The sequence below is a fragment of the Balearica regulorum genome, chromosome 1, assembly GCF_011004875.1.
Source record: "Balearica regulorum gibbericeps isolate bBalReg1 chromosome 1, bBalReg1.pri, whole genome shotgun sequence".
Classification (NCBI taxonomy): Eukaryota; Metazoa; Chordata; class Aves; order Gruiformes; family Gruidae; genus Balearica; species Balearica regulorum.
This window is the reverse complement of record NC_046184.1, coordinates 14,067,525-14,081,668: the sequence shown is the minus strand read 5'-3', so window position 1 is coordinate 14,081,668 and position 14,144 is coordinate 14,067,525. Positions and strand designations below refer to the sequence as shown.

General features: G+C 38.4%; 1 protein-coding gene across 1 annotated transcript in view; it reads left to right on the top strand.

The window, feature by feature from the left end:
• The first annotated feature begins 35 nt into the window (after window positions 1-35).
• The window catches only part of FBXL13 (F-box and leucine rich repeat protein 13), a 102,348-nt gene continuing 88,239 nt past the window's right edge, over window positions 36-14,144 (top strand). Inside the window, exons 1-5 of the mRNA XM_075776541.1 lie at window positions 36-130; window positions 7,726-7,829; window positions 9,137-9,230; window positions 10,916-10,983; window positions 12,672-12,826. Of these exons, the coding sequence (XP_075632656.1) occupies window positions 56-130; window positions 7,726-7,829; window positions 9,137-9,230; window positions 10,916-10,983; window positions 12,672-12,826 (496 nt within the window). The 5' untranslated portion in view covers window positions 36-55. The remainder of the gene's footprint in view (window positions 131-7,725; window positions 7,830-9,136; window positions 9,231-10,915; window positions 10,984-12,671; window positions 12,827-14,144) is intronic.

The window sequence follows — 14,144 nt, the reverse complement described above, 5'->3', positions numbered from 1 at the left end:
CAGGCCGCGGGTCTGTTGCTACGCGACCGCCGCCGCAGCCGGGCCCAGCGCCGCCATGGCGTCCCTCGGGACCGCGAGCGCCGAGCTCCGAGCTTACTTCAGTCGCCACAGCCTCCTCGACGTCTACGAGGTAACGGCAGCAGCCCCCGCGAAAGCGGGCTGCTGATGCCTCGCCGTGCCCCTCCACAGGGAGCAGCGGGAAACGGCCCCCCCTTCCCCCCGGGACCACCAACCACCGCCCTGGCCTTGGCCCGCGCCACCACTTTCTGCGCAGGCGCTGTGGCAGGCGGGAAGGGACGGCCCGCGTGCGGCGGTGTCTGGCTGCGCTGTGGCAGCTCCTGTGGGAGTCGGGCCCCCGGCGGGGTGGGGGAGGCAGCCCTCTCAGCAGGCCCTGGCCGTCCACAACCCGGCCGGTCGTCCTCGCTGGCCGGCAGCCTGGTCCCCACTGGAGTCGGTGGGACCACAAACTCCCCCGGTAGCATCCGTGGGAGGGAGGCAACGAGCATCCCCCGAACGGTCCCCTGTACCCCTCGGCAGTGCCCCGGTACCGGGTCGTTGGGTCCCTCAGCCTTGGCCAGGGTATTTCACGCCCTTAAAGCTGCTCTGTGCGGGTGTGGAGCGTGTTTGTGTTCTTGTCCTTTTGTTAATATCTTGCTTCAAGTAATTGGTGAAAACTTTAAAATAGAAACAAGATAGAACAGGGCAATTCTGCTACTTCATCCATGTTTAAATTCAAAAGATGACTGAAATGAAGGTGCATGCAGTGAACTGCATTGTCACCTTCCCTAGATTTGCTTAAGTTTTTTAGTTTTAATTGCAGAAGCACTTCTAGATTTCAGCTGGAAACTTTTGACATGTGCAGTCGCTGGATGCTTCATTTCTGAGCGCTGTGGGTACAATCGGTAGTTTTTTTATGGCCTGTCAAAGGTAAAGATGGTGGTGGACCGCATTTTAGATGGTGGTGGATTATTTATTGACCAAGGAGTAAATAAACTTCCATGAAATGTTAGAGAATAAAACTTTGTCACAATGTGAAGGACTAGGGGGGAAACAGAGTTGGTGGGTTTGCCTTTAGGATTCTTACCTGATTCTCTGTATTTCTTTAGTTTCCTCCCTGTTTATCTCTGTCACATTTACCTGTGCCTGTTTCAAAATCTGCAGCAGCTGTTTTTCAGTTTCCTTAAAACAAAGAAAGGCACAATGCAGAAATACAAGTTTAAGAGACATCCTGATACATTTTAGCTACCAAAAATAGACCCCATTTGCAAGCAGCTATTAGAGCCAGGATTTCCATGGAAACATTAATAAAGAAATCTTGAGCCAATTAGAATAATTGTAGAGCAGCACTGCCATGCAGACTGAGTACCTCTCCTGAGAGCCTGTCTGTTGATCATTCTGTTTTTTCTAAGCACAGAAAAACAAAAGATAAGATACATCTGCATGAGGTGTGTTTCTTGATTCAGCACTTCAAAATAGCTCATATTTACATTTCCAAGCAAAAGTTATAAAGACCTTTATACCAACAGTGGCATTAAGTTAATAAACTAAAAATGAAAGAATTACAGTTAAGATCTTTTGTGTAAGATCTTTTTTTTCTATTTTTTCCCTTGTTTCTTAGAGGTTGGTGCTTGCTGATATCTACCCATATTTCTTATTTCATTTTTTTATATTTTAATTTCTTTATGAAGTTACAGTATGCTTGGTGTGAAGATAAATGAGATGATACTGGTCCCTGTATTAAGGAACATCAAAGCTAAGCCAAGACCTATGAACATTTACACATGTATTCTCAAAATTAAGCATATAGAGTTATAAAATGGCCATTTGCTTGAGTCTTTTTATGATTAGGTTGTGGTTTGGACATCATCCAAACACAGTTGGAGTCCAAATAATCGTGTCCAAATAATTTGGGATTCCCTGCTGTGTTTGAGTCTTTCATTCCTGACTGATTCCTCTCTTTCAGTTCTCATCCAGATTTACTTTTAAACAGTAACCATAAAAAGTCAGGCAAACTGTAAGCCTGCAAACGCTATGCATATGACAACTTTCACTGTTGTTAGTAGCTGTATTCTTACAACGTTAAAATTAAATTTGGATGCAGAGCTGGCTTAAGGTCTTTCTGCAATGTGACCCAAATGAATTTTGCCATGAGGGATCAATGACTAAGTGGTAGAAAGAGGAATGGGCTTATGGCTGGAAGAGAGAAGCCAGGCTTTCTACTCTGGATTAGTGGAGGGTTGAAACTCATGGCCAGTCCTGGCCTCATGATGTGTTTCACACACCCTCCTCTTTTCCTTCTCTTCCCTTCATGGGAATAGCAGCAGCAGACCAGACTTTCTGGGTCTCCAGAAGAGACAGAGTGGACAACCATTCTGTCACAGTTCTGCATCAGCTTCATTATCACTGTTAATTGGCTGCTTTGGGCTGCTGCCCACCTTGCTAGAACTCCTGCTGGGGATAGCAGGCTTTTACTGTCTTTGCAAAATGCATCTGGTTTTAAGGTGTAGTCTCTTATTGCAGGTAGATATGAAATAATAGTATTTAATATTTATAACACTGCATTGGCATTTAAGCAAGGTGTTATGGAATAGCTAAAATGTATAAATGGTAATGTAATTTGAATATACTGTGAACAGCACGTCTTCAGCACTGGAAGTATGAGGCTGGGAAATAACACACATTTGTAGCAACAAATCAAAATAACAAAATTCTTATCTTTCTCGGTAATTTTTTTTTTTTAATATTCATCTCACATACTACTTCTTGTAAGAGTCATCATTGTTATAGGTTAGGGGCAATAAAGAGCCAAAGTCCTTGCCAATTAAGTTAATTTGATTTATTAAAGCAAGCGACAGCAGGCAAAACAGCGCTGGGCAGCCGGGGAAGTCTCTGCTCCCGCCAAGGGCTCGCACCTTCCCTCCCAGACCCCAGAGTTCTTACAGTCTTCTTAGTTCCGGCTTGCTTGTTGTACTCTGCGTCTGCGCGGCCTGTTGCTAGGTGGTCGTGATCTGCCCTCCGGTGGTCCTGGGGGGGGAGGTGCTCCTCTTCCTCGCAGCTCAGTCCTTGACCTATAGGTAAACTTCCATATTTGGTCATTACATTTGTTACACTTAAGCCAGCTATATTGCTCAACAAAATGCCTGCAAGCTAGCTATATTGCTCTGGAATTAGCCACTTTGCAGGTTTCTTTTTGTTCTTTATCTGAACATAATTGTCAGGTTGGTTTTTTTTTTGTTTGGTTGGTTTTTTCAGTTCTGCCTTCTGAGTTCCTGTTATTTTACTTAACCCCTTTATTCCTTCGTTTTATGAACAAACCTTTATATGTTTATTACAATCATCATCATCGTAATGATTAGAAACTTGGGTAATGACTCAGGCTATTATGTTGTGCTAGGTGCTGTACATTTATCAAAAGATGTTCCCTGCCCAGGTGCCTTGGAGGCTGACGGTGAGTCAGCAAATGCACATAAGAAACACAAATGGGCAAGAAAAACACAAAGAGGCAGTATGGTCACTATTGGTGAGCAGGGACAGGCAGTAGTCACAACACATCAAAATCAACCATGGTCAAGGGGTTTTATCCAAGCTTCACAGAAAAGATGGGTTTTGTGGAACCTATTTTGTTCTTTTTTTGATGTTCAACAGGAAAACATACAGTCTCTTGACTTTTAGTAGGTGCTTCTGGAAAGGCATTACACATTATAAGGGCTGCCAGAAAAACAACTGGAGTTGTTAGCAAAACTACACCCAAAGGCATCTATTGATTCTGGATAACCTATGGGGTTTGGGAGAATCATTAAGTTTAAAGCTTGTTATATCTCTAATAAATTACTATTGAGTAGATGCTTTGTTGATTTGTCCAGGACTAGGAGTAAGAGAAAATGATGAAAATAGGCCGCTGTTAAGAATTTTTTGGTAAAAATGAGTATGTTATCTTTCGATTATCTGAGGCATAAAACTTAGATCTTGAAACTTTTTGCTTTGAAAAACTTTATACACAAGACATGTATGTTTCTTCATCCTCTCAGGGAATATTTTCTAAGGCAGAGCTGATAGTCATCATCCATGCTACCCAGTCATACTGTCTGTTTGGTCTTGGAAATAAATAGAAGTTACTGTTTAGAAAATGTCTGTTAACATCAGCAAAACTATTGCTCTGTGTACTGACATAATTTCAATGAAAGAAAAAAAGTTATAGCTGAAGAGTTTGTAAAACATGTTGGATATTGTCATGGTTTAACCTGGCAGGCAGCTAAAACAGCCACACAGCCATTCACTCAATCCCCCCTCCCAGTAGGATGGGGGAGAGAATTGAAACTGGAAAAGAAAAAAATAAAACTCGTGGGCTGATATAAAGACAGTTTAATAGGACAAAAAAAGGAAAAAAAAGAATATACAAACCAAATTATGAACAGCACAATTCCTCACCACTTGAGTTCCACAAGACACCGAGCTGCCTCACCTCCCGGCCAACCCCCCAGTTATATACTGATCATGATGTCATATGGTATGGAATACCCTTTGGGCAGTTTGGGCCAGCTGTCCTGGCTGTCCCCACTCCCAGCTTCTTGGGTGCCCCCCACCTTCTCCTTGGCAGGACAGTACGAGAAGCTGAAAAGTCCTTGACTGCTTGGCAACAGCTTAAATATTAGTGTGTTATTAACATTATTCTCATCCTAAGTCCAAAGCACAGCACTACACCAGCTGCTAGGAAGAAAATTAACTCTATCCCTCCTGAAAGCAGGACAGGTATCAGTATCAAATTTTTATTTTATTCAAATGATGAATATACTGATTCTAAATAGCTCTCTTTCACATATGAATAAGGAATAAGAATATATGTAGGTATGAATGTATTTTTAACAGTTGCTAAATGTACAGAGGAAGGGAGGCTAAAACTGGTTCTTCCATTACTAACCTTTAAACTGAATGCTGCATGATTTTAGGACTTTTCCTTTGTGAGCTTTTAAACAACAGATGAGCTTTTTCAGATTGATGAATAGCAGCAGTTCATATAAAACCTGACCTAATATTTAATTCTAGCCTGATAACTTAGTTGCGCTCTAGTAGTTTTATTGATGTTTTTTTCTTTTTTAGTACTTGTTTGGTAGTTGGTTCACTGGGGGTTGTGATGATATGTGACTCATGATCATTTGATGTATGAGTATACTTTTAGTTGTTTAATGTTATGAATAAATAAAATTTATAGGTTGAAAAAAATTGTAGATGGACTCTTTCAGATTTGAGAGTCTTGTAGAAGTCTAATAGAAATAGCCAGCCTTGTACAGATTCGGCTTAATTGTTTTCAGTTTTGCACCTCACCCAAGCATCACTGAAGAGTACCTGAATGAGGATTGCAAAAGCAGGTGTTACAATTCCTTACTTAAGTTTTATATATGAATTCTCAAATGTTGCACAGAAGCCTTGCACTCCAGTATATAGTTAGATAGTTTGCATTTCCTGTGTTGGAGACCTTTCAGAACATCCAAAGGAAAAAAAAAGTTGTTTGTATCTGTTTGAAAAAGGAGGGAAACAAACAAAAAAAAGATAAACAAAACTTGAAATAATAGAAAATGGCATTCATACGGCAGGCACATGCTGGCTTAATCCAGCAGAGGGAGTACCTGACCAATGTTGGGATTGGCTTTGGGAAATCTGTCCATAGGAAAATTTATGATGAAAGCCATGTAACTGCCTGTATATTATTTAAAATGATACTGTTTGTCATGAATAACAATGGTAAGGGATGTATGTATGATATTTTCTTAGTATAATCAACCATCAAGGTATACCTTGCAAACTGCATTTTTGTTAAGAAGATTGAGGAGATGCTAAGGTTGGAATCAGTGTGTTCATTAGTGTTATAAATATTCAAGGTGTCTAAACTGAAGACAATTGCCTTTCATTGTGTCTGTGCATAAAGAAATATTTTTCTGTGCCTTTTCATATTGATCTTAACTTAGAATCATAGAAAAATTTGGGTTGGAATGGACCTTCAGAGATCATCTAGTCCAACCCCCCTGCCACGGACATGTCCCCTGCAGGGACATTTTTCACTAGATCAGGGTGCTCGAAATCCTGTCCAGCCTGACTTTGAACACTTCCAATCCTGGAGCATGCACAACTTCTGTTCAAAAACCTTCAGAGATCCCTTCCAATTTACATTATTGTCTGATTCTGTTTCTGCGTAGTATTGTGTTAGCATGTGGCAGGCCTCTCTAGCATGCAAAAGTTCCCAGGCCGCTCCCTCTACCTGCCTGCTCTGCTCTCTGCCCCTACGGAGTGAGCGCCCACTTGACAGAGTGCCTTGTTTTGCCTCTCTGTTGTGCATGGCTTTTGTTCTATGTCCATAGCATGGTTTTAATTTAGAGCCTTCCTCTTTTCCCTTGTCCTCCCACCATGCTTCCTGCAAAGGATTCAAGCACATGCTCCACGTTAATTTAATAATAGCAAAGGCCATGTCTTGAAAGGAAAGCAGTAACGCATCATTCAGGTTTGTACAGTGAGTAAACAATTATATTCTTGTATTGACTCGCTCCATCAAAGATGTAGCAGTTGCTTTGGATATTTCTTGGGCTTAAAATTTCTTTTTGTATTTACATAGATCAGTTGTATTACAGTAATAATAAGTCAGAGTCAGTATGGGTGTTTGTTAGAAAATGAAGTATTTCTACCCACTGAGTGCATAGGTGAAACGTTTGGGAAAATTAAACATGAGTGCATGGTGAAATTGCGTAGTCAGAATTTTGGTGATGAGCTTATAGAGGCCAGAGCAGACTCTGAATAGCAAAATTTAGATCTGCACCTCAGAGAGTGGGCAGAGGCAATGAAAAACAGTTCTCTAAGTGTCAGAGCTGGAAGAAAATCTAAAAATTCAGGTGTTGTTTTTGTGATAACTAATAAAAGCTAGTTTGTTTATAGCAGAGAGAGAGAAATATAAACAAGAGAGTGTGTCCCACGACAGCATCTTTTGCATTAATGTAGATGAATGCCTAGTTAAAGATACACAGTCATATGTTGAAATTTTTACCAGGCACAAAAACTTCTAGTTTATAGTTTCCATTAAATATTCATTTCAATAACTGCAATTTGTCCATATAGTTTTACAATATACTTGGGACGTTCTTCCTGTATGTGGGCTCACAATCCAAAAATAAATGATCTATGTTGTTCAGGTGAAGACAGCTAAAGGACAAATGAGAAAAATAGTTCATTGGTTATTGTGCATTATTACTAAAAGATAATGCAAAGTAGTGTGAAAACACAGTCCTGAAAAGGAAATATTTTTTAAACTGCATTTTGTTTTCAATACTGGTTAAAACATCAATTATTGGTCATGCTTCCTGTTCAACATACTCTTTACTACACACGATTAATCTTGTTTTAAATTCTGTTTTTCATGAAGTAAATACAATTATCCAATCTTCTATGTATTCTTTCTTTAATGACATTAAAAGCAATGAAATTCTTAGGAATTGTTAAAGAAATACAACATATTTTATTACTATCCTAAACCCAGTGCTTTGAAGTCTAGCAATTGAAATATGCTGATACATGCAATAGTACCTTTAAAAATTGAATTAAAGGGAAGTGATAAAAAGAAATGCTTCTAGTTTACAATATTTTAAAAGGTGTTGGTAAACTTGTGTTTATTTTAACAGTTTCATATCTAAATGCTACTTTGCTGTCAACACAAAGGCATTAACTTGCAGTTTCTTTTCGCAGGTGCTGCTTTGTGGTGTAATTGTTATGCGTCCAGACGATCCACTTACATTTTTAGAAGAAAAGCTCAGAGAAATAATGGAAAAGGGATTAGATGCTGTCTTATGGTACATACTAAATGTTTGTGTGTGTGTGTGTGCTATGTGGTTTATAACACTGAACTTGGACTTCTAAAACATGCTAATGGCACAGCGTCTACTGTGTAGACTGCAAGTTAAATGTTAATACTGCTTTTTTTTGCAAATACTAATGGCACATGATATTGCAAATACAGTAAGACGTTATCTTCTAAAACCATAGAAAATATTTTTCTTTTGATATCTATGGCTTTTTGTCTGCAGAATATCTAATGAATAGAACCTCTACTTAATGCTCCTCTTTGTTTAGTTAATATATTAAACCCTTACTTTTGTGGCAATCAAAACTGAGATAGTGTTACTTGTTATAACTTCATTGCTGTTCACAGTATGTTTACCTATATGAACCACGGATGTGCCCTTTGAGCACTGAATCATTAATTATAGTATTTCTCATTTATTTTCTTCTGTTTGTGTGTTCTGTCGCTCTTTTAAGTGAAGTTATCACAGCATGAGATAAAAAAGACTAAGGATTTAATTTTGTATACTGGAATCTTTGAAAATGTTGTGATTGACTGAAATGGCTTCAGGCTCTGGTCTCTAAAATATGTGCAACTTCTATAGGCCAAAGATGGCATCTGAATTTTTAAAAATACGCTTCACAGCAAGTACTTTTTCTCAGACTTGTTAGTGCTTTTTGCCCACTGTTAGGAAAAAAGCCCTTGATTAATTTATAGTTAGTCTCTACCTGCCTATGTGCATTCTTAGCTTACTGTGCAGAAAACAAGATGCAGAGTTTTGCATTAGTTTTGAATATTGTGAGATCATATGTTCTTACCGTTTTTTGAAGCATGTTCATTACTGTTGGTGCAGCTCCTGCGAAAGTTACCTCCCCTTCTGCTTTAACTTGCATATATAATTAAGTTCATGGTTCAGGTGTGTTTCAAGAAAAGTTGTGTTTTGTAAATACGCTGTCTTTTAGGTTTATACATTCTGGTCCATTGAAGATTTTGAATATCAGGAAAATCCTCATTGTTGTCAGAAAATTGCAGTGTTCATCACTGGATTAAAACTGACCCCAAAAGATGCTGCTGATCTATTTAGACGGGAGCTAGAAAAACTTAGTGAGAATTGGAAAAAAAGAGGGAAGGGAATAAAATAGAAAAAGTCTAACGGCTGCTATAGGTATTTGTAAAGAAAGTGATATAGGTCTTAATCTTTTCATAATAACATTTTAATACCATAAGATGTAACTATAATCTATTAGGTACTGAGAAAACATGCATTTTCTTTTGTGGATACTAATATGGCTAATATAATTTACTTCTCTTTTAAAGGTATATGTGTAAAGATCCTTCTTTATACCCAAACTTAAAGAGGATTTCAGAAACTTACCTGAACACTGTTTTTGGACTAGATGATGAACAACTGGTAAAAATCATTGAACATTTGCATTAACTCTATGCTGTGAACAAATCTTCTAATACAGAATACTCATATTCTGTTTTTAAGTTTTCTCATGTTACTGTTCTATAGCTAATGCGAGGAATATGATACTTAGCATTTCTTTCTATTGATACTGATTTGTATTCAAAACTTAATGTCAGCAGAGATGAGCATAGCATCTAGGTGCTTGGTAGGGAACAAGTAGTTCCTGTTTCATATTTGATCATAATTTAAAAAAGGGTTCCACATAAATATGAATCTAGTTTCAATAGCATGTTTTTTCTATGCGAGGAATGGATTGAAAGCAGCCCTGAGGAGAAGGACTTGGGGGTATTGATTGATGAGAAGCCCAACGTGAGCCGGCAGCGTGCGCTTGCAGCCCAGAAAGCCAACTGTGTCCTGGGCTGCATCAAAAGAGGCATGACCAGCAGGTCAAGGGAGGTGATCCTGCCCCTCTACTCCGCTCTGGTGAGACCCCACCTGCAGTACTGCATCCAGCTCTGGGGGCCCCAGTACAGGACAGACATTGAGCTGTTGGAGCGAGTCCAGAGGAGGCCACAAAGATGATCAGAGGGCTGGAGCACCTCTCCTATGAGGACAGGCTGAGAGAGTTGGGGTTGTTCAGCCTGAAGAAAAGAAGGCTCCGGGGAGATCTAATTGTGGCCTTCCAGTACCTGAAGGGGGCCTACAGGAAAGATGGTGAGGGACTGTTTATCAGGGGATGTAGTGACAGGACAAGGAGTAGTGGGTTTAAGTTGAAGGAGGGTCGATTTAAATTAGATGTTAGAAAGAAATTCTTCCCTGTGAGGGTGGTGAGGCACTGGAACAGGTTGCCCAAAGAGGTTGTGGATGCCCCCTCCCTGGAAGTGTTGAAGGCCAGGCTGGATGGGGCTTTGGGCAACCTGGTCTAGTGGAGGGTGTCCCTGCCCGCAGCTGAGGGGTTGGAACTAGATGATCTTTGAGGTCCCTTCCAGCCCAAACCATTCTCTGATTCTGTGATTCTATGATTCTGTTATTTAGTTTTACTTACGCTGATTCCTAAAATTACACTTGAACCGATAAAACTTGGAAAGTGCTATCAATGCTAACCATTAATAGCTATAGTTAAATGCTGTGTTATTGTACATAAAGCAATAAGGAGGTAAACATTTTGGTTTTACTGATCAGAAAAAGTCACCTGTAAAGCAGAAAAACTGTTATTTTAAAACAGTAGAAGTATGTAGAAGTTCAAACATGTTTATTAAAACATGAGTTAAAATCATGTAGTAAATGGTTTACGTAGCAACGCGTCATGAAAAGATTTTTGCAAAGAGTAACTAAAATATTTAATATGCTAAATTGCTGGATACAGCTGATCAATAAAAGAGTGGATATGAGGGATGAAAGGCTGAATTTCAGTTATTGAGCTTTCCTTCAAGCACACATATTAGTTCTGTTTCATATGCTAATTTAGCTTTTCCTTTAACTTCTGTGTGTAAAAGCAGAGGTGTAATTTGGTAGCAAAGTACTTCTAACTATACACAGAAAATGATACATGAACTCTTTAAAGCAGATACTTTAATTTGCACCAATCAGCATGGAAAATGCAAGATTTCATATTTTTGTCTGATTTTTAAATGTGCATAATACAGCACTGTTTTGTGTACTAATGTCATAAATGATTTGTTTAGATGACTGAAGAATTATGTGCCAAAGCATGGGACTTTTACAGCAAAAACTTAATGAAGGTGTATTTTGGGTAAGTACATGCATTTTGCCTATATCTCAGGAACATCTTAGGAAAAATCTTTTACCAAAGGAATATTTATGTAGTTCCTTTGGGTGAGGAAAAAGTTTCATCTTAATAGAACAATGTGAAGAGAGATTAGAAACTTAGATTTGGCTTGATTTTTCTTCAGTAATTCTATGTTAAAACTAGTCAATTCTGAGTTTCTACCTGTTCAAGACTTGAACAAAGTCCTTTAACATTTCTGTATGTTAATCAGTACGATTTGCCAGGAATGTGGTAGTATACCCAGGAATAAAAGGATAATTTGTGTTTGGGTCTGAAAGTAAAAGGTCTGCACTCTCTTCTGCTTTTTCTTTGGTTTCCCTTGTGCTTGGGATTAGGTGACTCATACTTTATGTAATACAACTTTTCCTTTTAAGAATGAGGATAACACATAGATATGTTTTAAAATATGAGAATCACAATAAACAAACATATCCACTGATTTCTTTGTTATAAGCATGTGTATCAAAATTTAGTGATCCTCCATTTAGGATAGATAAATTTGGGCTTTTTTGTTTTGAAAAGGATACAATGCTAATTGTATAGGAGGTACAACTCTGTTAGGAACACTGGTGTAAATCCTTGCTAAGAATCACAGCATCACAGGATTGGAAGGGAGGTGAAGATTTTCAAGCTATACTGTGGTTAGTCTTGGTGAACATTTGACTAGGCTGTTTTTAGTCATCTTAAAATTCACGTGTTGGAGACATGACAATCTCTGCAGACAGTTTGTTCCAGTACTTCATAATCCTTTCTACCAGAAATATTTTCCTAATACCTGAGTCTGACTTGCTACAAGAGAAAACTTTTTTTTTCTTTTTTTCTTTTTTGTCTTATACACCAGGGACATGGAAGATTATTCCTTTTTCCTTTAGAGCAGCATTTTGAAGATTGCCTGAGCTAACAGTTTTGTTTAATTATCATAGAAGTTGAACTGGAACAATAGAATGTTCCATTTATAATTGCTCCCAACTATATGAAATGAATTTATTTATTTATTTTTAATTTGAAATGAGATTTTGGCAAATGAAAGTAGTCCTGTAAAGTCTTAATTTATTCAGTTGTCTTTCCAGCAAATCAGATACAGTGTATTTCACTATACCAGCAACATATGATTCATTTGAAAGACAATTTTTGTTCTGAATATAGTTATTTCTTATTACTTAGCTTAGAGGAGAAATGGTATTTTTACCAAAGGTTAAAATTGTTAAGATATAAATTTAATTTCTATTAATTTTTATTTGTATTGCCAAGAAAGTGTAAATAGCACTTAAGTAAGTGCATGCATCTAGGACTTTTAAATTATTTTGTATAAATACTCAAATGTCCTTTCATAAATACAGATCTGTGCATTAAAGTATAGTTGACAGCCGCAGGAGCACATGATGGTACAAGCAAGCAAGTTTTTATCGCACAAGACTGTACAATACTAAGAACAAGCAGAAATTTTATTAAAAGGAGTGAATGAATTACTACTGAAAAATATTATAAATGTGTATTTTATTTAAATTATAAATAATAAACATCAGTTCTATTCAGAAGTTTATATTGTTGATCTTTGATTTGTATTTTACAGCAATTTGCAGACTTTTGTAGATATTACTTCATTCAGGTTGGGAGCCATATTAAATGATTCATTCTGTTTTAAAATTCAGGGGATGGATAAAATATAGTCTGCTGAGAAAGAACAAAAGAAGAAAGGCAAAGCAGAAGATAGCTGTAGCAGTAGTCCATTATAACGTCCACGTATTAAGAGTAATTGTACAGAAGTGGAGCATGTGGGTGCAGATTCACAAGGAAAAAATGACGTGTAAGTCTACATAGCTGCTTTGCATAAGACAAAAAATAGATGTTATATAAAATAAAATTATGCTACATAAATTAAATATGTTTGGTCCAACAGTTTATCTAGCCATCTTTTTGCAGGATGCCATTCATTGGTTGACCTGTGGCAACTTGATGCTATGAATGCTGTGAGAGGCAGTTCCCCTGCACTGCTTTGTTAGGACAGCTGGTGCTTGTACTCTTCTCTAAAGACTTGAGCAGTGATGCTGATGCACAGCAGGCTTGGGAGGTGTTAGGGAAAAGGAATGTATGTCAGAAGTACAAGGTGGAATCGGGATGCTTTTCTGGGAGGTGAAGAGTGCACTGCTGGGGATAAAACGAGAGATCACAGAGCTGGAGTCTTGGCTTCAGTTAGAGGGAATGCATGATGGGAGGTGGGAAGGAGTGAAGATCAAAATAAAATAAAAAAAGGCAGAAGACAGAAAAAAGAAGTAATTTGTTCATTCTGCCTGAGACTTTGCGTTTCACAGATCCTGTGGGTATGGTTTTTTTTAAAATGTCTCCACCCAGCAGCAGCTGTGAACATAGACTTGTTAACCTGAGTGCACTCAGACAGAAGTTTCACAAAAGTGAAGAATAGGCCAAAAGCACTACCTACAGCTTTGAGTTTGAGCTCAGGCAGTTATGTATGACTCAAACACTGCTCTTACAGAGCCCCAAGCTGTTGTCTCACTTCCCTAGGCAGTTTTCAGAGACTTCCTGTTTTTTACTGCTTCCTTTTATATTCTGTTCTAAATATTACTTTCAGCCAAGGCGACTTTTGTTAATCTTAAATTCACAGGAGCAGAGGAGGAGACATCCAGAGGGCATAGTTACACAACTTATTTCCTCCCATGACGAAGCTTGCATATGGAGAGATGCCATTCAGTCATTCTTGTCTGAGTGATTCTGTTCGTTGACTCTTGACTAGTACCAGTATAACTGTTTGTGGGATTGCACTGTCAACAAGCTTGCTGGAATAATAGAGATTTTTTTTTTTTTTTTTTAAAAGTGGGTCTCTTTTTCTTAAATAAACTTTGATCACTTTGAGGATCTGCTTATAGTAGAACTCTACTGTACTAATAACACAACCAATGAAGGAGAGATCTGTGGAAAAAGTTCAAGAGTGAACAGTGTGTTGTGAGAGAGAATTAAAGGGGCAGGTCTGCGGGCTGTTAGATCCTGATTGATAAAAATCAGAGCAAATTAATGTAGATGCAGCCTGGACCTCCCTTGCAATCCTGAGAGTTTTTGCCTTCCTCCCTCGGGTCTTTTGGGCAATGAAAATTTGATATTATTTTTTA